This window comes from Salminus brasiliensis, chromosome 14, assembly GCF_030463535.1.
Source record: "Salminus brasiliensis chromosome 14, fSalBra1.hap2, whole genome shotgun sequence".
In the NCBI taxonomy this organism is placed as follows: domain Eukaryota; kingdom Metazoa; phylum Chordata; class Actinopteri; order Characiformes; family Bryconidae; genus Salminus; species Salminus brasiliensis.
This window is the reverse complement of record NC_132891.1, coordinates 16274352-16302109: the sequence shown is the minus strand read 5'-3', so window position 1 is coordinate 16302109 and position 27758 is coordinate 16274352. Positions and strand designations below refer to the sequence as shown.

The following is a 27758-nucleotide window of genomic DNA, read 5'->3' as shown; positions in this document are numbered from 1 at the left end:
TGATTTCTGCAATTATCGGATTATGAAGTGCTTGTAAACTTACTCATTTTTTAATTCTTTTTGTTCATTTGTGACTTACTGACACTAAATATTCTTTTACGGTTTTCTTAGTGTTCTATAAGGACTGGGACATAATAATGCAAACATTGTACTCTAATAATTTTAAGCACTGAGTCAAGAGCAAGAGCACCTTCTGCCTTCGGAACAGCTTTGGTCTGTCTTGAAATGCTGAAGCCTGGAACTGTGTGTAGCGGGAGAAGAAAAGCCTCTCTTTTTAAGGCTTGAATGAGACAGAAAGTTATTTCATGCCCCAGAACTTTGCCTAAAAGTTCAGTGATGTTTGGATTTAAAGACTACTGAGGCCAAAAAGGGAGTTTGGCTTCTTCCTTCATAAAGCCACGACAAAAAATATTCCTATACTTGGTCTGTGTCTGGTAAAGGCTAACCACAATGCAATACAAGCCCTCAGTGATATTTATCAATGCCAGTCTTCAGCAATGTTCTTTTTTTTTTTTTTTTTTTTTTACATGCAAACCATATCAAGACACTCAATAATGAACCACCTGGGTTGTTTGATCTACAAAACTGTTACAAATTGTTAACATTTATTAAATGAATGGTGTTGTCTTATGGTAGCTGCTTTACTTAAATGAATGAAATCTATTTAATAAACATCTGTTCCATTGAAAGTCAAATAACCTAATTGTTTCAATTCTGTCAACTGAACTGTATGCTGAAGTAACACAGTATTGCTATATATGGTGCTCCGTTCAATTAGCTGGAAATGTGTGACAATCACTGAAATACATTCATAACTTATTTTGAGCATATTATTCCCACATATTAGCGTAACTGAACTTTGAAAAACCTTTTTGATATTGATTTTTTTGTATAATACTAAACTTGAGTGTTAAGTAAAGCGTTCGGCAAAGTTTAAACAGATGCAGAAATATGATGAAACATGATCAAAAATCTCCAACATGTGCTCAGCAGACCTCTCTGAGAAAGGTCTTGGCATGGTCTTAATATTCGAATAAACATGCGTGACTGACAGCCCTCTATCAATGGCGAACAAAATTTGTTTATGTTACTGTTGCAAAGCATACAGCCTTGAGACAGCCTTTAGTTTGAATTGCGGTTGTGATTTTACAGATCTTAAAGGTTTACTGAGGTGTTGATATCTGTAACCGAGTTACCAGCACATATCCAGACGCAAGTTCTGCCCTGCATGCCCTGATGTCGCCTCACTGCTCCACCACTTCGGCTGCTGGCTAGGCAGTAAGCCGGTGCTACAGAGCTGCAGCAGGACCTCCCATCCATCCCAGCCGCTAAGTTCTGCGGTTATGTGGAGAGGCGATGGGCACCGGACATGTGGGACGACAGGGCACGCAAGGCAGATGCTCCCACAGTTGTGGATTGAGCTTCAGCTTACCAGGTTTAGCTTTAGCCTTTGCTCTCCAGGTTGCTTAGACTTGAATGAAGAAAGGGCGAAGCCAAGGGTAAGTTTTAGGACTGACTTTGTGGAGGATGTTTATAAGACATATTTTGTATATTTACACTGGGGACCCTAATGAGCCGGCTTAACTCAATTAAAAATAAAACTCAGACTTAGGTTCCCAGGGGCTATGAACATTTTGGGTTATATGGTATTCTACATTAATAACACATTTATTAAACTGAGCAGAGAAGACAGTTCCAAAAACGTAGCTGTTTAGCTGCTCTGGTTGAACACTGACTGGTTGGTCAGGGCTCTTTTATGGCTTTACGCAGTCAGATATTACACCCGTCCAAAAAGCCACTTTTCTTACGGTGTATGACTTAGCACATCCTCTGACCACTGCTGCAGATATTATACATCCGAAAAACTTCATGGGATTGTGGGGGAAACGCTGTCATGTCTCATGGCTTGTACTACTGGACATCAGGCGAAATGGCCTTAAGAGAATTGTGTTAAGTGGGATTTTTAACATTTCTGTTGCTTCTTATTAGATCTGTTGCCAAATTAAAGATGGGTATTACACTGCACACACACAAACACCAACCCCAGCCCAGCCACGAGAGCTGCAGTAAATGGCAAATCATTTCATATATATCGGCTGCCAATATTATGTGCACCCCCCTCCACATTGTACATTATTGTCCATTATTAATACCAAGTAATAATGTGAGTGTGAGTGTGTGTGTGTGATCGGGAGGGTATGAGTTGGTTTCCGGTTCCAATTAACAAAGGTCTCCATGTATCAGCCTCAGAGGCACAGAGCCACAGTGATGTGCCTTCCATTCAAATGGCTTTACCACACTTAGTTATCTTCAATCTAGCCCTCTAGATGTGACACAAATTCTCCAAAGCGCACACACACATACACACACACACACACACACACACACACACACACACACGTTGATGGAATATGTCTTATTCCCTCATTCCCTCTTTCAATAATTTAATTATTCACTCATTTCCTCGCACACACACCCAACAATGCCATCATCTACTACTTTGCTATTTCAAGCACACTCCACATGGTTGGAATTAATTACCAGACCGACTGTTCCCTCTTTCCCTTTTCCTTCCTAGATGAAATTCAAATTGAATTTCAAATCTAAAGTGAAAGGATTCAAAAGACTGTGAAAACTGTAAAAGCCCCCCTAAAGCGTTCTTCTGTGCTGCTAAACATATGACCTACTATTAGCATACAGTTGGTAATGTTCATATAATATGAGATTATAAAGTAAGACACATTAATGGTTCAATATCCGTCCTTCGTTTTTTGCAAAGTGGAAACATGGAAACATAAATTTTCACTGAGAGGAATGGAAGTAAGGATAATGCCTATTCATGCTACCATTCATTGCTTAATGGATACTTCCCTAAGAGTGCTAACTTTGCTAATTACAAATAAGTAGACCAGTTAGAGTTATACGCTACCAATTTAAATGTCACAAGTGTCCTAATCCATTTGTGCCCCCTGGTTTGATCTAGCTACCATAATGTAAAGTTTTGGCTAAAAATCAGAGAAAACTTTATCATTCTTTGTGGAAATGAAGGAGCAGTTTATCAGAGTAAAGTGAGTGAAACACCCAGAGATTTGACTAAACCAATTTAGTTTAACAAGTTTATTTTGTTAAAAGGTGGTGTGGCATACTTTGGAAAAGCTCAGGGGAACTTTTATTATCCTGAGCCAAACCAGTCTGTGTAGAAACCCTTATGAACTAAATTAGGTGTTGAAAACACTGCAGCACATTGTCAGACCCTAGTTATCACGCTCTCCCTAATGCAATCCCAGGACTCCGCCCACAGGCCCATATAAGGACTTCCCCCCTCGTTTTCGTGATTCACAGCACCTGGGACTGTGGCTTCTTAAGTACCACTGTTGTCAATAGTCTGTTTAAGGGAGAGGTATTCTGATCCTGGCATTTCCTATCTGGTCTAGTATCTGGTATTATTTGCCCTGGTTTTCTTATTCTTGTCCCAGCTTTAGTCCCCCCCCCCCCCCGGTTTGTCACCACGCCCAAGCCCTTGCCTAGTATTTTGGTTGTTTTGTGTGTCCCCTGTATCTCGCTAAGCTTCCTCACAGTCCCACGTGTGGTGTTTTGACCTGTTTGTGTTTTCTAGTTCTGTCCCCTAGTTTGCTGCACCCCTGGTTATATTTTGTTTAGTTATTTCTTGTTACGTTGCCCTATTTGTCATTAAAGTCTTGCATCCCTGCAAGTGTCTCCTTGTTCAGTTGAACTGGGCCTAGTTTATCTGATACCTGACAAGATCAGATGAGGACATTTCCTACAAACAAGTTTACCCCACTAGGTCTACCTTTCACTTAGTTTTAGCAAGCCTCAGGTAGGCATAGTGTGTATGTGTAAGCTCACATTGTGTAGCTTACTCTTCTACCACTGAATCTCTGAGATGACAACAGAATCACTATCCGTCTTCAGAGTGAAAGCATCCATTAGTCAACAGCTTAATCAGCATAAGACACCTGAGAAGCAAGCACCATGCACTGTGGAGCTGTTCTTTTAACAGGCTTATGATGATGCGCTTAACCATAAAACCCACACAGACATGCCTCCATATCAAAAAGGCATGTTGTCGTATTTACATAACAGCTTTAAGAGAGTATAAAAAAAACTGGAAAAGAAACAAGAAGCAAACGTAAAGTAAATATACATGAACATAGATTCTATCCTTTGCGTTGCTGGATTTATTACTTTTGCTTAGCTGTAGAATACTAAAATCAAGTACAATTCAATAATTACAGACTTCATTGCATTGATTTATGTAAATATATAATTACTGCTATTTAATCCACAACAGTAAACCATGTCATGTCTGCATCGCCACGCCCACCCCGGGGACGGTCCCGAGCTGCGGCCCGCAGGCTCTCATGAGGACTTATTTTGACACTCATGTACGTTTGGCTTTACGGACTCTGTTTCATGTTCACTGTGTTGGATTCATGTTCATTGGTTTGGTTAATTTGTTTCACCTGAGGCTGGGGTATGTAAGGGGCTAGCACTAGCCACTCGAGGCCGAGAATTGAACATAATTAATGTACTGCTCTAACCAAGTGTGTTGGAGTTCACAGTCATGGTTCACGGTCTAAGTAAGCTCAAGGTCGTCTGAGAGGCCACCTTTCTCTTCGGGATCATGTCGCTCTCACTGCTCAGAAACGAGCCTTTTCACCAGGTTGGTTTACCTCATGCCTTTTGGGTTTGGCAGCTGATCATTCCAGCTCGCGTTTTTCACGTCATGTAGTGTTCCTAGTGCCTGACGAGTGCCGGTAGGTATTGGTTAGCGCCAGTGCTTGCTTTGCTGCAGTTTCTTTGTCACGGTTGTATTTTGGTTTATCCTTTGTCTCTGTAACGTTGCTGCTTTTTCTTGTGTTTACCCCTGTTTTGTTTTATAATAAAACACTCTCACATCGAACCATTCCCTGTGAGTGTTCACCCTCATAGTCACGACCTAGCCAGTCATGACAACCAGTAACTTTAATCAACTGAAAACATACATTCTTTTAAATCTATTGTCCTGGTCATGATATCACAACCTGAATGCTTAAAGGCTTGTTAATACCTACTGCAAATGCGGACACGGCGTAGTCTGAAAAAACAGTCGGCCAGACACAGAGGCCATGTGAAAAGGGAGTACACGACTGCACGTACCAACTTCAACAACGCGGCCAGTCCGCATAGTGACTCATGAGCACCTCGATTTTCATTGGCTTCATTGACCTTCTCTGTCTGACAGCCAACTTCAACAAAAGTTCTTCTTCCTTATTGATCAACAACAGCCACCATGGTGTTTCACTATGTGCGATCAGTGTTTAAAAGTACGCCTTGTGCGGCTCAAAACGCTACTAAATCTCTTACTTAGTCAAGGGTGTGCAATAAACCAATCAGAGTGTGACTTACCATTACCTTTAAGAACCAGGTGTGGTCTGACTTTGGCAGATTGCTATTTCAATAGCGCATCACACATGGCCTGGGAAGGCTTGCTGAAGTGGTGGGGGTTGGAAGATAGCAATGAGCATCGCGACGCACCTTGCGCAGGGTGTAAGATAGGACCACATGTGTAGAAGAGCATGGTATCAGTCAGTAGTAGTTCATTAGCTAGAGCAGGGCTGCTTACTCTTACATACTGGCCATGACACGTACTCAGCTCACAATTAGCTCTTATCTCACATCACACTTTCGATTTTTCACTCATCTGTAATGACCCCTCGTGCCCCTCCGACACATCCTTTGGATGCATTTGATTACTAATGTTTCTTACAGCTGCCACTCTGGATTTCACTGATTGAACACAAGAGTGAAAGAGGGCACGCTAACTAGCTAGTCAGCCACAGCCGGTTCATGCGTGCGTTAGATCAGGGCGTGGGGACCCTTAGCAACAGCAAACCAACGAGGGATGAACCAGTGCGTCAGAGAGCAGCGAAAGCATGTAATAAACATGGATGAGAACTGAGGAAAAGTAAAAGGTGAATAACAAGACATGGTGGGCAAATTAAACACAAGTGGGCAAGTTAGCCACAATTAAAAATGGCTAACCAGACAATTCTTAAATAAAAACTGAAAAATTAATTAATCAAATTAATTATATATATATATGCTGTTCAAATGCATGTTTACAAAATAAAGTAGTTATATATATCAAATTAATTATATATATATATATATATATATATATATATATATATATATATATATATATATATATATATATATATATATGCTGTTCAAATGTATGTTTACAAATTAACACTACTTAAATTACTTTACCATTGGAACTTGTGAGTAACTGTAATTGTACGTTTAAAACATTTAACGCTTGTAAGCAGAACTAGCTGAATGGAACTGTAAACCCTGTTGATATGTGTAACATTTGCTATGATTTAGTTGTGATTTTTCAGTTTTTATTTAGGAATTGTCTGAATTGTCTGATTTATATATTTTTAATAATACGACAATATTACTTCAAAAAACTGTTAACAATAACATACAGCTTTCTTTATATGCTCAATATATATATATATATATATATATATATATATATATATATATATATATATTATATATAATATATATATATATTATATTATGTATTATTAAAAACTACTATCAAACCAAAAGTCCCCATTTGGGACTGAATGAACCTGGATCTCAGGCCAAGAAAATAGTACAAATTGGCAACCCTACTAGGGTTCTTAATATGAAGATCCTTTATATTAAAATTATATTAAAACCAAGCTATATCCCTTGGTTAATAAACCATGTTTTTTGCCACAAAACAAGTGCTTTCATCTGAGAGGTAAGTCTGCTGCTTTTTCCTCCCTAACTGGTTAACCGGATACTCGAAAATATTAGAACTAGCTGGAATGCACATGTCTACTAAGAGTAAGCTATAACTAACTACTAGATCATTATATAAACACGTCTTGTGTATTGCCTTTTGTCATGCAGGTCTTTAGTCCTTGTGTCCTTTGCACACTGGCCTTTACACATTGGTCCACTTGATATCCTTTCTTCAAGACTAAGATATATATATATATATATATATATATATATATATATATATATAAGCTTAGATTTAAATACAGACCACAGCGTTTCTTTGTATATCTACATATGACTTGAGTGATGACGAACTGTACCAATGGCTCCACTTCTTTCAATTGATCCCTGTCCTCTTCTCTTAGTGTGTTCTCTGCTATTTTTGGCCGAGAGCACGGATGGGATGGCTTGATGTGGAGTAAGGGAAATGTAGTATTAATGGAATCTGAAAAGTGAAATGTGAAAGAGAGCAGCGGACTCAGAGAATGGCGGCATCATTAGCATCATCATTACCATTAGCCAGCGGCACCCTGACGTGTCTAATAATACACAACCATATGAGAGAGAATAGGAAAAGCAAGCAGGTTTCCGGCCCCTGAAGCTGATGCTGAACGCTCTACAATCTAATGAGCTTTCCGACATTCGCTCTAAGTGGACGAAAGAGTGGCCATAACATGGGCTTGAGGGAAGGATATCATCGGCCATAACAATTATACCACTAGTAGGCGAAGGGAAAAAAAGGCCAATCTGTGCTTATGTGCCGTACCACAGGTACTGGTACCACATACCCTACACAGAACCTCAGAAATGTAATTATGCCACAGCGACACAGACTGCTGTTATTGGTCCACTTGGTACCATTGTATTTCTGCCTTTGCCGACACTATAAAATTCAGAATGAACCGAATCGTTTCAATGGCCGGACAGACCATCTACTCCCACATCTCCTCTCTTGTATGCATTGCAGACATTTTAGTAAAAGTACCCGTTGCTCAACAACTATTAGCTCAAACTCCAACATAATGTGTACAGTTTTAGGCCTCCATCGTTTTAGCATGCCAAGAAAGTCAACAAAGTGGCATAGAAACACCATCTTCAACTAGTGTTTTGTGGGGTAATTGGAGAGCGATGCAGACACACCAACACACAACGCACATGTAAGAAAGCTCTCAACAGTATAAATGTGCAGTGCAGGCTACGATATAGACTCTGCATTGTCTCAAGCAAAAATTGGCTGTAATGGCTAGTCTTTGACCACTGGGTCAAAGCATCTCCAAAACATCAGACAGGTCGTGTGTGGTTTCTGGTATGCAGTGGTCAGTACCTTCCAAAAGTAGTGAACCAGCAACAAGTTCATGGTGCGCCTCAAAACTTACAGGACTTTAACGTCTTGGTGCCAGATTTCACAAGGTACCTCCAGAGGTCTTGTGGAGTCCATACTTCAAATGGTCAGCTCTTTTATGGCTGATTGGTGTATGACACCTTCTGGTCAACACTGACTGAATAAAAATGGCCCTGGTTTCCAAGCAAATTCTCTTAACTCATGGAGCTTCTTCAGTTCAATGTCACAGTCAAAATAAGTCAAAGACAAAAAAAACATGACCTGGAATTAGTCCCAATCCACTTGCATAAGAAAGAGGAAAACTAGGGGGAAGGGGAATGGTAAAATCTCCCTGCAGATCCCGTCTCCCCAAATACCATCAGCTCACTGATGCAAGGTCCTAGGGACTTTTTGGACTATCTTTAACAGGTCATATTCCCGACAGCCCTGCTGGCAGACATTTCACCAGCTGTGCCGTTCTTTTCCTCTTTTCTTGCACCTGTTGCCAAAACAGGCTTACACGGTCCCCCTTGACATCTACTCTCCTCTGATAACTCAGACTTGGACAAGGCAAGCAGAACACTCCCGGTAGCTGATTCGATCAGACAGGCCAGGAGTTCAAACAGTCATTTCGCATCAGTGCTCCATAAATGACTCTGGCTTAACAGTCCTATTCACCATTTCCCAAACAGAGAAGAGCCAAATCGAGGGCTGCTGGAAAAACACTTTTATAAAAGGCTCATAAAAGAAAGCAAAGGGTGAACAAATGTTAGGACTTAATGAGAAAGGTCCCAAACACTCCCTAGGAGAGCATGTCCTCTTTGATTGGTTCCTGCTAACAAGCAAAGCCTAGCAACTGAAGCCAAATGAGGGACTAATGAGCCAGGGGTCAGCCAACTGCCAATCAGGGCAGATTTAACATTAATAGTTTGTTTTCAAGACAAGGACTATGAGTAAATGTAAAAAAAATGTTGAATTTACACTGATTTGCTTATTCACTGTTAAAAGTTAGAGATCCTTAAAGAGGTTCTTTGGAGGTTCTTCAGTTAGAAATTGTCAAGGAACCTTTTAACCTGTTAAGTTGCATATTGAATCAGTGTCTGAACCAAACCTTAAACATTTAATTGTGCTGTTTGCTCTTGGTTGTGTGGTCTTAGCACAAACCTGGAGAATTAATATGTGCATGTGTTTAATTGAAATGTGTGCATTAGTCAGTGTGCAAATTAGGAGCCCTTTTATTCTTGCTATTTGGTTTGCAGCTTCAAACAGTGGAGTTAAACCTGGATTTGAATTCGGTTTCTTCTGAAAAGCGCAGTCAGAGTCCAGCAGAGAATTAAGTGCATTTCAGAGACAATTAACCAGAGAAAAGGGAGGAAATTGTTAAAGCAAACGTTGAAGGCCTTTGAACTACAGTGAGGTACGATTTAAACACAGTTGTCCTCATGTAGGACGCAGGGACTCCAAGGTTGTTGTTCTGGAGCTTACTCATTGCATCTTAAGAAACACTCTCTCCTTGAGAAACACTCTGTCCTATTTTTCCAATGTTCTTTTTCATTGTACTGCTCTCTGACTGCCTGCTAGCAGCTCTATCAGGTTTGTGGCATATTATTACATACAAACACATGTGTACACACGGCTGAACAACCTTAGAACAAACCAAAATCTGCACTTTCACTCCAACATGGATGATTCTTCAGCATACTGTCTATGCGGAGCTACTTGTTCTAGACAGTAAAGGTGGATTCCAGTTCAGTTCATTTCAACTTTATATTTTAGAGCATTTGTTTTTTAAAACAATAGTCCCTTACAGTCCTTACACACTTCATTCTAAACAAAAATGTGCTATACAGTATACAAAAACCTGAAACAGTCCTGGGACCCTTTTAATCTTATATAGAACCACTATAAACCATATACAAGAGGCTTCATTTACACATTAATAACCATTTAAACCTTTGAACCACAAGATTAATATTATTCTTATTCAGTTATTCAGTTCAGTTATTATTTCTAACACCAAAACTTTTGTGAATTATTTAGTAACCATTTGGTTTAGCATAACTTGTAAGTCTTTATATCACTACTCTGGGATGGCACAAAGTACAACAATGAAAGGTTTGAAATATGTCATTATTCAAGTAATTTATATATACAAGCTGAGAATCTTTGAGAATTTGAGAATTTTTACCATATTTAATTAAATTACAATAAACAGCCCATTCTTGGGCAAATTATATATATATATATATATATATATATATATATATATATATATATATATATATATTATTATCATATATATATCAGAAACATCAGCCTGGACTATATGCTTTAGGCTTGACTATGATAAGTCAGATTATGACAACTGAACCGTGCTGTTGAAGTTTTACCGATTTTTGTCCTGTCTGAATTCACCATGTCAGCCCTTTTTGGATGATTTTCTAGCCATTTCCCATTTTAAGTAGCTTGGACTCCCCTTATCACACAATGCTACCAGCAACAAGTAGAGTGAAGGGTAGCATGTGCTTCCTCCTAGTCGCATGAAGCCAGACAACTGCATCATTTTGACCTATTACTACTAATGTAGTGTGCCACTGGACAGCTAACTATGACAGCCATTTTTATAGGCCGCAGGCAGGCTCACGCATCAGCACATTTTCCAGTGCCTTTTCCCTGCTATAGAAAACACTGTTCAAACAGTCAAGTATTCAAACACAACCTGTGCTAAGAGTTCCCTCAAGCATGGGAACACAATGGTGAAGCACTACTTTTACCTTCTGTGGCTCAGATTAAGCTGAAATATATTATTCTACCCTAAGTGCAGGACTGAGAATGCTGAAATGTAAAAAGACAGAATCAATGGTTGACAGAATTCAGCGACGCTGACTGATGGTTGTGAATTCCCAAGCTAACAGTACTGCTGATGACACCTGGCATTCACTTAAAAAAGCTAGGTAGATTGTTTATATTTCATTTATGAAATATTCATTTATAATTCAGTGAAAAGTTTGGACATGTTTTTTGCTTGTGAGCAGCTGGAAGTACTGCATACGGGCCTTTGTTGGACTGACAGTGAGGCCTAACGTGAGTTGCTACTACCATTTCTTCCCATTATTTGGGATAATAAACTTTTAATAAAATTTAATAAAATACACCACATTTAATAAAATACACCACACCTCTCCATGTAAGATTAAGAAATCTTGTCTGTATAGAAGTTTACATAAAACCAATGGTATGCATGTAAACTTGCACTGTACATCCACAACATGGGCCTACAAGTTTCAAACATAATTTATTTATAATATAATGGCACTTATCAAGGGGCCATCAAGTTGATGAATTGGACGAAGGAAAAATGGGCAAACATAAGAATCTAAACAACTTTGACGAGAGCCAGATTGGGATTATTTGATCAGAACATCTCCAAAACATCAAGCAGACCTTGTGGGGTTTTACCGATATGCAGTGGTCAGTACCTCAAATCTCAAAAGAGCTCTAGAGAATTACAACTGGTAAACTGGTAAGAGGTGGTCATAGATACCCAAGGCTTGCTGATATTATCCATGAAGCCCCCACCTCACAACTTACAAGACTAAAAGAATCTGCTGCCAACATCTTGGTGCCAGATACCAATATACACCTTCAGAGGTCTAGTAGAGTCCATGCCTCCACAGGTCAGAGGTGTTTTGGTAGCTCAAGAGGAACATACATAATATTAGTGATTTTAATGTTATAGCTGATCTGTGCATATCAGGTCTTTGTACAGATGTTATGCTCGTATGATCTTATGTTTCTAGTGATTCTACTCTACAGAACCTGTGGAATTATTTCCTTTTGTTTCCCTGCTGGACAAAGCTCATTCGGCACAACAGTCTCTGGATTGTTAATAAGTGTTTTTGATTAGTTACTCTTTTAATTCTCTTTGAGTGCTGGCCTCTGTTCTTTCTGAGATCTGTTGGACATTTATACACTTTTCTCTTCTTGTTCTCTGTATGTTTTTATCACTGCCTGACAGCCTGACAGGAGTCTTCCTTAATAATCCGAAATCCTAATTAGAGCTAATTAGAGCAGTGCTCTATTGGCACACAAACACATTTCAGGTGTAGTGTACTCAGCTTTATGACTGACATGTGAACTTATCTGGAAATATAATTTGACTTTTGCTTGCAGAATATGGACATGCTTAATGTAAGGGACTTCTCCCTTATCTCACAGTTCCAGATCATGATAAAATCACATGTATGAAACTCATATGCAGAAACTCAGAGCCAGGGAGAGAGAGGGTTTGAACTGGAGGGTTTGAACTCTCTCCCAAGCAGAAAACTTCTAATGCTTGAGCAAGACACAAGGAGACAGCATCAGCAAAGCATTTTCATCTCCACAACATCGCTACAAGAAATAAACAACACAGGCTAATCACATGAGAGTGGTCCTTAATGTTACTGTTGGATTGAACTCTTTTGATCAAGTGTCTAGTATATGTTGATTTGCATAACATATACTAGACAGGACTCTTCCAGTCAAAAGAAAGTGGGATAGAAAAGAAACCCATGCCTCTGCACAGCTTTTATTGAACAATGTCTGTTGTAAAAAATAAAAAAAAAAGTCCAGAAAATAAACTTAAGGGACAAAAAAGTAGGCATGGGCGTGAATGCACACCCAGCCCTTAAAAGAAATGCTGGGATATTATATGATATGATGTTTAAGTATAAGTATATATTTGTGACACCAAAAACACAACATACTGTATATTTAAATAATAAATATCTAACTGTGTATCTAAGTAATCTAAATATATTTTAATAATAAAAGAATATTGCACTCTCTGTGGTATTTTGCTGACTATGAAAACTGTACACTGGACTATGTTGTTTGAGATGGTGAAACAAAGTCGTCATGCTGCTGTCTTTAATTGCAATTGCAACCAAACCGTTTATTTTTAATATATGGTTATTTTTTAAAATCTTATACTTATACTTATACTAATCTTAAAACTATATAAACTAGTTTTGAAAATATTGATTTTTTGATGTACTGCCTAGCCCTAATGTATATATATATATATATATATACATATATATATATATATATATACATATATATATATATATATATATATATACATATATATATATATATATATATATATATATTTTTTTTTTTTTTTTTTGTATGATTGTTGGGTTTTTTTGTACAATATACACTGTTTAATGGCTTCTTAACAGAATTTTGCAGTACATTTTGAAAAATACATTAATACATATAAAGTATATTTTATATGTATACAAACTGTTTGTAACTTGAGGGTAATTCTGTACATTTGCAGAACATCTGAAAAAGCACTGGATATTGTTCTGTTTTTAATGGATTTTAATTTTTTACCGTAATCTTTTGAGAAATGCCTTGCTGAAATGTTGGCACTTTGCCAGCCCTGCTCTTTTTGGTCCATATGTTCCAAAAGCAATAAATCTCCAATAATTACTTTGGCACACAGTTTTTTACTACCTATTAACAGGCAGGATGGCAGACATAAAGCTGATCTTTGACTGAGCACAGGAGAACAGCTATTTAATAAAAGCTCACCAGTTTCACAATGATGGGTCAAGGTTATTTAACTCGCATCTATGATTCCTGCTGCCATGTGTTCTAGGCAAGTGCCACATTTTTTGAATAACAGGAAGCTGTGACCTTTGCGGGCTCTAGAGTGACAAGCCACTGAAAGAAAATACCTCACCCTCAACGTCATTCACAGTGATGGAGGCTATTAACAGCACACTCCTCCATGTAGTTGGGAGCAAGGGTGCTGAGTGTGAGGGCGGGGGAGATGTGGTGACCCATTCCAAGTGTGTGACTTATTCCAAGAGTGTTAAGTTTGGAGACCAGTCTGGACAGGATGATGGTGTTTAAGGCAGAGCTGAGATCAACAAAGAGAATGACCCACACACACGTCTTGATGAACCCGGTGACAAATATTGCATTTTCATTATTAATTTCCATTAACAAGAGAATCACTGGCGGCTGCCGTTTTTAATCACATCCCTGCTAGCACACTCAGAGCAGTCTCATAACACTGACTCGCCCCCTTCAGGCCACATGCACTGCCCTCAACGTTGCTTTAACACGTTTCAGCTGGTACGTGGGCTCCATCAGTAGCAAAATGTGGTCACTCTTCCCAAATGGTTTTGAATGCTTGTTGCTGATGTGGATCTGCAAACGCTAGGCTGTATGCTAGGTATGTACAGCGCTTACCGATGTCTAGTAGTGTTTCTCTGTCATTGAAGATGTTTGGTTTGCACATACTGAAAAGAGTTAGTTGAACACACAAAACACAGAAATGAAAGAAAATTGCCAGGCGCTGACGAAAATGTAAAGTAATTTGTGTAACGTTCTGTAATATTACTCTCTAACATGCTTCTTTCATAACATGTTTCTGCATCTCTTAGTTCAGAAATGCATGTTAGTATAGTACACTCCCACACTGTAGGGGGAGCCCAAAAACAAGAAATACCTTGCATACTGCTGCTTTAAGTGGGCAATTCATTATTAATTATATATCCATTGATTTACATATTTTATTCACTCATTGTTTTATCAAGATCTCAAGTTATTTCACTAATTGTACCAAAATAACGAACAAGATAACGGTTTAATTAATCTCATAAAAGATTTTTGAAATAGATTTTTAAAAACTTTCTCTTTGTCACTGTTGTGTTTAGAAAAGCTCTTTAATTAATTAAATGTACATAAAGTATTTCAATGGCTCTTGAGAATGCTGTGCTGTGTTGTGCGAGTGTACAGTCTGCTTTCAGCTCTGAAGTTACACACCCCTATACAGTGCATCTGCACACTAAACACAGTCCTCCCAGCTTCACACTGACAATCAAACCGAACAAGTTTTACCCTCAGGGGGAAAAAGTGTCTCTGTGGGGCATTTAGCTGCTGAGATACTTGCTTTTAGAGCCTGTTTCAGGAGCCTGGTTATCTGAGGGGCTATATCCATTAGTAGTGCTAATGGTTATCATGGAACAAAAGGAGTTAATGAAATATGCGAATCCACGTCACCTGTAGGGCTTCCGTACATATCATCTCAATTGAGCACTAGATTATGATAACCTGCTTTTTACTATAAATCCCAAATGCCCTGCTTCTTTTTCCGAACTTTCCTAAATTTAAAAGACATAATTGTACATGATGGGCGTGCACAGAACCACATAGCTATAGATTGCTTCATACTTGTTAGCACATTATTTGCAATTTGTATGAGGAGGCACGTGGCAGGAAGTCTGTCGGAGGGAGTGAGGTTGTTGAGAATTTGGGAAACACTGTGATTCACAAGCAGCAAAATACAATGCCTACCAGTTTGTAGAGTAATGACATAACTGCCTGAAGCCAAACCTCCTTCCATACTAACGTCTTATTAGTTCCCATCAGTCATATATCTCAGTCCTATCTTCACTTATTTGGAATCTGGCCATCTAGCTCAAAGCAGAAGCTACCTGAACTCCAGCCTTCTTTGATCTGGTTCTAGGTGCTGTTTTTTTAAAGGTTTATCCAAGTACAGGATCTTAATCTAAAACACATTCTCACTCTAGTTACATTTTCATACAATCCCCTTTGCAGTCAAAAGTAAAAAAAAATGTTGGAGCTCTTACACTACATCACTTTTTATAAGGTAATTGCCCATCGACTTAAACTCTGCTGACTACGCCAGAACAGTCTGACTGCCCTCGTTCTCTCTTCTACTTTGCTTTCTGTCCCCTCTGCACCAAAACTTCTGTCTAGGTTGGGATTTTGCTCCCACACTAGCAAGACACCTCTTCGTTTCTCCTCCTACTGCATTTGTCACGCTCACTTTTTGCTCTGCACAGTATAAAAAAAAGGCTGCAGGTAGGATCTTGTTGGAGTTGTTTAGCTTGTCACTGTGGGGGCTTCTTTCCTGCTGTCAGCGAAAATCCATACAGTATGTGGAGTTTGTATATAAAACAAAAGTGTTCTGAAAATGCCAACCCAAAAGTGAACCCTTTTCTGGCATTGTGGCGTCTTTTGTTGAGAAAAGATATAAACGGCATGATCCACGCTCTGTGAAAACTTCACAACACGGTGCACCAACACCACTGTAGTTACTTGAGCTCTTCAGCACTGCTAACATTATGTTTCCATGTTTTTTTCTGAGAGAACAGTATGCTTGAATCTTTATGAAATATTCAAGAAATGCAAAAGTTAGGTATCTGAGTCTAAACAGCTAGGAACTACTGGAGAACTATTTTGAGCGGTCTTGAGCACGTTTTGAATTGCAGATGTGTCGCTTGTTTATGATATGGCTGCAAGAATTAAGATTAACTGTGACATCTGTTGTGTGTTGTTCAGTATCTTCAGGATATCTATCCAATGTGGCCTGAAAATTACTGCTGACCAATTTTCTCCATGGTTTGAATTCTGTAGCTGCTTTGTACACTATGTAAAAGCCTCTGGATGAATAGACCAATACAACTAGTCTAAATTACTTTAGTAAATTTTACATTAAGTTCCATTAAACGTTAAGACCATTTTTACCTTCTCCTGTCACCATTTTGGAGATACATGTTTTTTATTGGACAGTGACAATATACAGAACCTCTAGTGTGAAATTAGACTCTTTTCTTGATATATGTTGGTCAATTTCTTCTAAAGAATTGTTGCCAAATAGGGCATGTATGAACACTGCAGTATGAAGAAGATTCATGTGTTTGGAGCCAGGGTCAAATTAAAAGTCATCAGGCACTTTTAAGATTTGATGAATAATTGCTAGCTAGCTAGTGATCAATACTCACCAACCAGGGCTTATCAAGGGGATGACAATGTGGGCCGTTGGCAGTCATAATCAATCAGATCCCACTTTATTGAACTCAACAATTTTGACTTAGGGCTTAGTAGTCTTAATAAAAGCACATATATGATAAGTGATTAGAGCTTATATGTGTGTGAAGCAGATTTAGTAAGTCACTGTGACAAAATGTAATTAAGATCTGGTTCTGGAAAAAAAAGGAGCAGGATGTCTGGCACAACAATCCTTAAAGCAACAAGCAACACTGTTTTTGTTGTTATTGCTTTACATACATGTATTACTTTACATGTTGCAATTTTACTGCACAGTTTTATTTCACAAAAAGTCCAAGAAAAAACAAACTAAGGCCAGGTTGAAGAAATAGTGCAATGTCAACCCAATGTCGACTTACAATCATGGCGTTCTATTTCACCATTGCATCATTGCTTGTCATGGCAAGATATGAGGCAATGTTATGGCAATATTATGTTTTTTTTTACCTGTTCTTGGGGAACTGTTTCTGAGGTGGAATGAGTGTACAACATACATTTTATAATAATAATAATACAAAAACAAGTATTTGGAGCAGAAAGATTTTGAACCAATACAAGGTCAAAATCCTGTATTGTATGCAAAAACATATGCATAGACACACGTAATGTTTAGTCAAATGTCTCTTAGCAAGTTGCACCTTGACCAGATGCTTTTTGTAGCCATCAATAAGCTCCTGGCAGAATTCTGGTTTAATATTTTGACCACTCTTCTTGGTTCAGTTAAATTTGTTGGTTTCCTGGCACAGGTTATTACTTCACAGAAGTCTATTACAAAAGCTTAACGCTATCCTGTTCCATTCATTCCACATCCTTTTTTGATGCATGTCTATGGTCACTGGAACTCTGAACTGTGACCAATTTTCAACCATTTGACTGATGGTACGAGGTTATGCCAAAAAAATCCTCAGGAAGTAGTCCTCCTTCTTACTTTTTTTCATCCACTTTGTGCAATGTACGAGTTCAAGAGTTCAAGAGTTCAAGAGTTCCAGAGAATGATGCTACTACCACCATGTTTAACAGCTAGCACAGCATTCTAAGGGCTGAATACCTCATCTTTACTTTACTTCCCAACAAAACATATGTCTGATCACTGTGCCCTGAGTTTATTTTTGTTGTCTGCAAACTTTAGTCAAGCTTCTTTTTTTGACTGCACCCTCAGTCCATGGCGAAGTAATACTTAGCTACAAGAGCTTGACTATATACAGCCACACTGTTCCAGCAGCTTTTAGACAGGCCTGTGCCTTGTTGGTTCTTGGGTTGCTCCTGACCATCTGAATTAATTTCTTGAGGACAGCTGGGGTCTTCTTCCAGTGGATAATACTCTCAATAACTTAAATTTATGTGTAATTCTTTGAACTGATGATTTCATAGTCTGCAATTGTTTACAAATGACTCTAAGAGACATTCATGCCTTGTGTAAATCTGCCATTATTCTTCTCAGATCTGCTCTAAGCTCCTCAAACTGTTGTTTATTCCACAGAGTGCTTTCAAGCTATTTTATGTGGGCACAGAAAGGCTGCCAGCTATGGTCAATCATGATCACTAAGAGGAAGTTAATACATTATTTACATTACCTTATTTATTTTTTATGGTATTACACGTACATGTTCAGTTCAAAGAAACAAATGAAAATCAAATATTTCCTTAAAATCCCTATCCATAATCACTCTACAAAATAAAGGTTCTACAAAAGGTTCTTTAAGTAATGCCATAGAAGAGCCACTTTTGGTTCCATAAAGAACCATTTTTGTCATAGAGACCTTCAACTTGATAAAGAACCTTTATATAAAGAGAATTATTGGCATCGCTCAAAGAACCATTTGCAGCATCGTAAGAGTGATGAGTGTATGTAAACCTACATATTACAAATATACACTTTTGCTTCTCTGGCAACCAGTGCTATACCAATGCTATATTTGTGAATATCTATGAAGCTGGAGTCTGCGTCTACTTTGTGAGATATGCCAAAACATCTCTACACTTGTCACTGTAAATCAAACCAGGCCATAAATACATTCAAAGATCTCTGGATTAAAGCAGAAAAACAAAAGAACAAGAAGTACATCCCTCAGAAAAAATAATAGCAAGTCTGGGCACTTTTAGCAGACCTGAAGACTGATAAAAGCTAAAAGCCACACATCACTAAAGAAGAGCTCAGAGATCAAATAAGCATGTGAAAATGATCCTAACATCTGAATAGTTCGATTGGATTGGATTGCATTTTAATGTATTAAGAAAAACATTCCCTTATTCCTTTTCCTCCTCTGATCTTTTCCACATCCTCTTCATCTTTGTCCTCATCACCATTACAGTCCATCAACTACTCTCATTTTCTGCTAAATATTTGTCTTGCAGTTGTTTAATACCCCTTATACCTTCTATCCAGTAATAGCAGAAGCACATCAGCTAACCCCAGGGCCGCGTAATGGTATGTTGTGTTCATGAACGAGGTAGCAGACCAGCAACATTAGGCCCCATGATAGGATTTTCTCTCTGGGTTTAGAGGTACCCGCTGCCAAAGCTCTCACAATTAGCCACCCCCACCTTCTGACCTTCAGGTGGAACATCAGCACAAGCCTAATGCCCAGCTGCAGCCAATATGTCTGCCAGACTCTCTGTCTGTTTAGTGTGCCTGCCATGTGTTTTTGTATAATGATGTGTTAGTGTGCACTGCATATTAATGGCAAAGAGTAACGTCCTTCTTTCATTTCAGCTGTCTGTCTTGGCATTAAATATTACACATTAAAATTCTCACAGAAGTAACTCAACTGAAACTTTTGTTGTTGTTTTACTTTTTAATTTTGAGTCAGAAAGCTCCAGAAACAGAGGTGGCCTAGGTGAGTTTTTTTAGCACTCTTGTAGCTGCAGTTCTAGACTAGACTAAAACGGTGTATGGGGATTGATCCTGTGGTCATTTCTTCACACTTTAGCAGCATTATGTTGCTTTTTTTTATAATTTGTTGATTTATTTGCCCTTTTTCTCCCAATTTGGTACCGCCAATTTACCCACCCCTTCATAACTCCACCTAGCACTAGCAATACTCCTGACATTAGGAGGGTAAGGACTGCCTGCAAAGCCAGCCACCGCCTCTTTTCAAACTGCTGCCAATGCGGCTTTGCTGGGAAGCCAACACACTCGGAGGTCGGGTTCCCAGTTGTGATCTCTCTCGCACTACAGCCGCTAATGCCAAAGTGGCATAGTTTGAGATGTGAACTTGCAACCCCCAAGCCTTAGTGGTAGCGCATTAGGACGCTGCTATTGTTGCTACCCTGGCCCGCTCTATGTAAGTTTGGCAAGGTGCAAAGGGCAATGCTTAAAAAACTCTATTTATCTGATTTGTGAAAGATCCTGTAGTATTACTCTAGCACGTCAGTCCACAAGCATGCCGTTTAAGGGCAGCTCAAAGCACAAATTACACTTCCCAACTGTTGGGGGAGCCCAAGAGCAAGACATGCCAATGCTCACACAATGCTTCTTTAACGACTTTGTATTTATTGTTTTAAAATAATGTTAAAGATGCAAATAACATAAAAAGTTAACCACAGATTAGTGCTGGGCACTTAATCAAAAATCAATTGAATTTAGAGTATTTAATCAATGTAATCTTGCCCATGTCAAATTTTTCTTTTGGTACTTTCCCCTAGTGTGTTCATGTTCTGCCCCCATGTGTAGTCATGAGACTCCCCCCGTCCAATATGTGTCATATTGCCTAGCAGTAGATAAACTGACACCTTTAAAAGCTGCCCTTGAGCTGCCAAGGCTGAACATTTTTGCACTGTCACAGCAAGTAACAAAGGAAGGGCATCATATCAGTGTAGTTTGAGCATGTTTTATTAATGCAAACAACAGAATCAAAATGATCAGGGCAACTGAGCACGCCCAGTAAGAGAGGCGAACTTGCGCTGATTAACACAAACTGTAGTTTTGTGTTAATGGACACGGCGTGGAGAGACAAATTAGCAGATAGATTTGATGAGCAAGCAGAATTAATTCCACTTGTGAGAACGTACTATCTAGGGACCAGGCACAACAAGCTCCACCAAAGAGACTGTAAAAGAGTTTGTCTAATATTGTGATATTTTCAAAGTAGACTATTCAGTCACAAATCACAAGATGCAACAAGAAGCAGCCAGCGTGGCATGGAGAGAAAAGCAAAAGAAAATGGTCAGCTGTATTTTCACATATGAATATAAAACAACTGTCCTCAACTGAAGAAAGGAAGGTGGATCGATTTTCTAGCCCTCAAAGATGAGGCCTAGGTTTGACACCACATTTTGATTAGCATTCTGAGATTTCATCATTTCGCCTCCAGCACCCCAGCTTGGGTTTGATTCTGATATACTGCACAAATATAAAACAGGGATGCAGGAGATATTGGAATCTTATTGGTATCCACAGTTAATTGCTTAAAGTAGCCACTGAATGGAAATCTCTATTTTCCTTTGCAGAGTTAAATAACGAGAGTTTGGTTCATGGAACTAACACATACAGCGAACCTCAACTACCGCTGTGTTCATCATCAAATGCAAATCCAACATGAGCAAAGACATTAGCAAAACAGGCCGCAGTCCAGTTTTGGTTAAATGGTGTTTTAAATGGTGCTGCAGATTACGGCTGCAATTAATTGAAAATCAATCAAAACTGACATTCAGAACCTCTAATCGATGTAAACCTGCCCATGTAATTTATTTAGGTTAATAGTTATTATTTTAGATTAATAATTTTAAAAAAGTACTTTTCCCCCCAGTTTATGTACTATCCCCTTAAAAACACTACCACAAAAAAGCAGCTTAAATAATCATTCATTAATCATATTCGAGGTAAAATGTTTAACTAATTGTGAAATTGATTTGCGGTCATATTGCCCAGCACCTATCCGGTGTCGACCAGATGTGGAGTCTTGGTTCCTATCAAGGTTTCTCCATTCCTCTCAAGGTTTTGTTTCAGTCTTGACTCATAGATGTTAACACTGGTGGGTGTTCATATTACCGCCAGACTCACTAGATATCGGAAAACGTTCAACTGCAAGAAATGATGGACTGTTGGGGGCGCTGTGTGATCCCAGGTTGCTAGGTACACCAGGCCTTCTGACTACATCTTTGCCTGATGACAATGGCTGGGGAGGGGGATGTCGAAAGTGGTATGAAGGAAGCAAAAGCACAGGAAGTAAGCAGGCATCTATGCTAGACTGAAAGTTAAACCTGAAAAGCAAACTGGGCTACCTCAGACCACAGCTAACCACACAACATGAATTCCGGGACTGCTCGATTTTACTTTTACTTAGACATGGCTTAACTGCAGCGTTATATACAAAGGCATTTTGCTAGCCAGGCTAAACTGCACACTTCAAGTCAGTGTTTTATTAATGATTTTTATTTTGGAGCATTCCTATTAGTCCATTTATCATCACAGTTTAACACAATGTAAATAAAGACCAACTACCAGTTTTAATTGTGTGCAGTAAAAAAAAGCATAGTTTGGGGGTTGAACATTTCTGAAGAATTGAGCTTTTTGCAATAAACCAATCAAACAACAACAATTAAAATAGCTCCCCACTCCAAATCAAACACAAAATGACACTTTATTCAACCCCTTAATGACAAGCGTCTTTAGCAGAGCTTTTAGTAGAGCACCACTTTGCTGTTACGACCCACTGCAAACATGATGCATAGGCAGACATCATTGATCCTGAGAAATCTTAGACCATGGCTATCTTAGCAATGGCCTGCTCGCTCATTTTGTTAGGTTGGCGTGCTGCAGCTGAAGATTTTCTATAGAGTTCAAGTCAGGCGACTGTGACGACCACTCCAGAATCTTCCAGGACTTCTTCTGAAAACAAGCCTTGGTGGACTTTGAGGTATGCTTGGGATCACTGCCCTGTTAGAAGGTCAAATGTTGCCAAAGCCTCAGCTTGCTCACAGGCACACTGCTCATCCATAGGCCTGAAAAGTTCCAGTTTTGTATATGGAGTGATAAAACAAAGATAAAAATATTTGGGCATATGGATCAGCGGTATGTCTAGATGCAAAGAACACCCTGCCTACAGTGAAGCATGGTGGTGGCTCTGTGATGCTCTAGGGCTGATTTGCCTTCTCTCTGGCACTGGAAACCTTTCACCAGCATAATGATCCCAAAGTCCACCAAGGCTTGGTTTAAGATTTGCAATAGGAGTTCGCTTGATTGCAACTGTATATATAAATATATACAAAACCTTCTATGTCCATTTGGGTTGCTGTTGTCATATTTTGAATCTGGCAGTTGTTCTTTACATTCAAATTTCAAGTCAAAATTTCATGATGAATGGACCAACAGAAGTGCTCCAAAATGATTTGGAACAAAGAAAGTTTACATTTCCTTCCATTAAGAGTTTAAAGTGTTTTTTCCTTCTCCTGTAAAATTGCAATTTTGGAGATACAATTTTGTTCCAATAGTGATAATACATATAATATTACATATAATATACAGTAATTTATATAATAAACAGAACGAAATATAAAAGAAAAGAAAACATAATACTGAAATCCACTGTGATAGTGGCACTATATGCAGCCATGCTATGGAACAACTACGTTTGGATCCATAAAGATTTAAACGCTTCTACATAATGTAAAGACTCCTGAAGAGCTGCAGTAATTGTGTTAGGGGCCTTTAAATACAGTTGATTCTGATGTGCAGTGTTTAAGAAAGCACAATCAACAGCGTTGCTTATTTTATGACACACATCCAAAACCAAGCTGTCTTTCAACTGCTCTTAAATGGTTGGCATAACTGTTGAAGACAGGTCTGATTCAACTAGTCCCCTAATGAACATGTCCTTCCTAACTGGAATGTGTGTGTTACACAGCACGGTAAGAATTTCTAGTGCAGTGGCTGGGGACCACTGGTGTAAAGCTGAGAATTGTGTGTACCTTTGCTAAAGGCTGTCATGTGGAATTAGAAAACACAGGCTGGAAAGAGCTGAAAGGATAATTGATGATTGTAGATATTACATCAGCACTCAACATTTATTACAAATAAGTGTTCTTGGCGTTGATGTATGGTTTGTGGGGAGCAAATAACTGTAATTCAAGGGATTTTAAACAGGTAAAAGTTCTTCACACCCACATCTCGCATATAAAATGAGTTTTCAAAAGCAGCATCCATGTAAAGATTCTTTAGGGAACCACAAGTGGTTCTTCTGTGGCATTGTTGCAAAGCCAACTTTGCTGACTTAGTTTGCTGCCTTGCAGAAAACTATGATGAGCATGAGCAGCTAAATCAATCAGAATGAGTTCCTTTCCCAACTCTGTCTCTGCCTCTCTGTGTCTCTCATTTGATGCTTCTCAACAAGTGTGTAAAATTCAGTCAAACTGTTCAGCTGTGATATTTTAATGAAAGACGGATGGAGCTTACTTCATCACTTATGTTTGGGCAGTGCAACCTTATAAAGTAAAACTCGCACCTTTCCCATTGGCTCTTGGTGCCATCAATTTGCATATTGAACATGTCATTCCCCATTGCTTTACTTTGCTATCTTGTGTCTCCCCAGGCTACCCTGACTTGGATGTACATCAGTATTCATTATTTTTCTTAACTGTCTGGCCTTTGGTGTTGTAGGCTCTGACCAATGACACATCCCACACTAATGTAGGTTTACACCATTATCATTGGGCAAGACGGTCAGTATTAGTTAATTAGAACACCCCCACCTCCCCATTTTCTCTTCAATTCCAATTTCCATCCACTCCAACTACCAGTGCTGGGGCAACCAGCCTTCGCATCTTTTTCGAAACTGACGCTAACGCAAAGTTATTGGACAGCTGAAAGCTCTTGAAGGAGATTGGCTAGCATCACGCAGAGTGATTTGTGGAGAAGTAGGGCCATCCCACTTTTTTTTTTTTACTCAGGTGCCTTGGGGTGCTTTGGGATTGTCGGAATGCAAAAAGCTAGCTGGGAGCACATGGACACAAACACAGACACGGGTGTGTGCATTCCCAATGGCTTATGTATTTACTATATAGACCATATTAAGTCAGGTCCAATGGCTGCTAAGCATTGCATTCATACATGAAGAAAACACAGCATGAAACACCGTAAGAGGGTTAGTGACAGTTAAGACGTTCTGGAGAATAAACAGCACCCTGCTATCTTCTCAACTGCGTTCTTGCTCTCTCTCTTTTACAAATAATGAGCCACAATGCAGATAAATGTAAAGTTAGCTATGTCTTAAACTCACAGCAGAATACTGACTGTAACACTACTCATCCAGAGTTAAGTAAACTTATCTGGGCTGACTGTATCTATTGTCCAACCCACATAAGACCCTGTTCTGCTGATGGGATATTAACACAGAACAGTGTTAAAATGGTGTAGATTTGATCTATTAGTCATGTTTTTATGCAAAACGACACTATAAATAACTATGAATACTGTTGTTTACATTGCCAATAAATGCAAAGATGAAAAGGCACATTAGCAATAACAGAAGATGGCTATGTGGGGTCTCTGGGAGTAAGTTAAATATGATATAAATAAATCCATGCATTAAAAAAAACCTAAAAAGTATTACGCAATAATTCACATTCATGTTTACAGTCTTATTCAGAAGTTGACATATGACACATTTTCTCACTGCTCTACAATTATGAACCAACTATGGATTATTATTGTGCTGCTCTTCTCTGCTTTTGAACGTGTGTACACTATGCCATACACACACAGTGGCCGTGTGTACACTGTGCCATAAGTCCACTTGTTTATTCTGCAGAACTACAACACATAGTCGCTGTCCACCAAAAACCTTACCAGACAACATGCATATGTGGGGCCGGTATGGTTAGCCCAGCTGGGAACCAGAAAGTTTTGGGTCCCGCCAGGGTCCAAACCAGGGTCAATGATGGAGCCAGAAGAGGTTAAACATGGGCCCCATCGGGATTGAACACTGGGCATGGGGACTAGATGGCACCCATGTGAGATTAGGTTGGACTGTAAGGGCAGGGTTCATTTCGGAGGCCCATCTGAGTCCCAGTAATAACACATACAAACCTACTCAGAGCCCATGTCCAGCTGGAACCCACCTAGTGCAGGTTCCACCCATGTGAGCCTCACATGAGCATATGGGCTGGGTTGTATCACAGTTTTGACATAACATGAATCTGGCAGTTGTTCTTTTACATTGTGTCAAAATTCCATGATGAATGGACCAATAGCTCCAAAATGATTGGGAATAAAATCTACGTAAAGATTTTGTCCTTCTTTCCTCCTGTTTGGGTGTCAGCGACGACATGCAACAGGTCAATAAGAAAACTTTTTTTGCTCATTTTTCAACGGTTCAAACGGTCCAGAAAAGACACATTTATCTCAGATCATAAGCCTAGAATTTCCTAAGAAAGATTAATAATAATGATACACCGGGTAACGCATTCCTCAGACCCCTCCTCACCTGTAAAACGGTCTTGGCGGTCCCCGTGGACACGATGGTGGTGCAAATGGGCTCGCCGTCCACCGTGCGCTGGCCCATGGTGAAGAGCATCGGCGTGGCCAGCAGGAAGGCGGCCGCCCACATGCCGCTAATCAGCTTCTTGGTGCGGCTGCGCGACATGGCGCTCTTCGCCTTGAACGGGTGGCAGATGGCCATGTAGCGCTCGGCGCTCAGGCTCGCGATGTTGAACGCCGTGGCGTACGAGCAGCCGTCGCGCAGGAAGTAGTAGCCCCTGCACACGGCGTCGCCAAACGCCCACGGGTGGTGCACCCAGATGAAGTTGTACAGCTCGATGGGCATGCTGAGCACCAGGATCAGCAGGTCGGACACGGCCAGGCTGGCCAGGTGGTAGTGCACGGTGCTCTGCAGGTTCTGCAGGGACTTTTTGGTCAGCAGCGTGTACAGCGTGATGGAGTTGCCCAGGCAGCCCACCGCGAAGAGCAGCACGTAGATGACGGTCACCAGCACCTTGGAGTAAACGTCCGTGTTCACGTCCAGGTCCTCCTGGGCGGTGGAGCCGGTGCCGTTGAAGTGGAACGGCGCAGAGTGGTTGGCTAAAAGTTGCTGCGTCAAGGCGCGCAACTTGGAGAAGTTCCGCTCCGTTAAGGTGCCGTTCGCGTCCATTCTGCTGCTCAACAGTTTGGCTAGACCTTCGTCCCTAAACTGCAGCCAGGGCGCATCTGACGCGCATTTGGCTGGGTTGGGTTATGGGACGACAAAAGTAAAAGCCGAGCAAAGAAAGGCAAAGGGGCAGATGATGGAGATGACCACTGAGCTGCTGTCTCACAGGACGCTCCGGGTAGGGGAAGCTGGCGCGCGCGATTTTATATCGCTGAAGAGCGGAGGAGGAGGAAGAGGAGGCGCGCTGAATCCAAAACCTTGAGAAATGACGCAGCGCCATTCAATAACCGGTGCGCTCTCGCTCTCCCTCTCTCTCTCTCTCTCTCTCTCTCTCTCTCTCTGTATATATATATATATATATATATATATATATATATATATATATATATATAAGCGGAGAGATATTGTCCTGTAGCCTTGACGACCTGAACAGCTGTACCATTTTAATACCCAGCGCTTCACTGAAACACTGGACCTTCAACAAAGTCTGGAAATGAAAGCAGACAGCAGTGAGCCAGTGGCGGCTGCTCAAACAGAGCATTTAGTGGACTGCTGTGCTACTGTAGGTCCAGTCCATAGTGAGTTTAGAACCAGCAGTCTTACATGAACAGTGTACTTTCAAGTTTTGAAGATAAAAAATGGAGAAATAGAAACATGTATTTTTGGTA

The 27758-nt window shown here is 39.7% G+C and overlaps 1 protein-coding gene across 1 annotated transcript in view; it reads right to left on the bottom strand.

The window, feature by feature from the left end:
• ntsr1 (neurotensin receptor 1 (high affinity)) overlaps positions 1-27281 on the bottom strand; it is a 63958-nt gene extending 36677 nt beyond the window's left edge. The window contains exon 1 of the mRNA XM_072656326.1: positions 26431-27281. Within this exon, the coding sequence (XP_072512427.1) occupies positions 26431-27093 (663 nt within the window). The 5' untranslated portion in view covers positions 27094-27281. The remainder of the gene's footprint in view (positions 1-26430) is intronic.
• Positions 27282-27758: the final 477 nt, after the last annotated feature.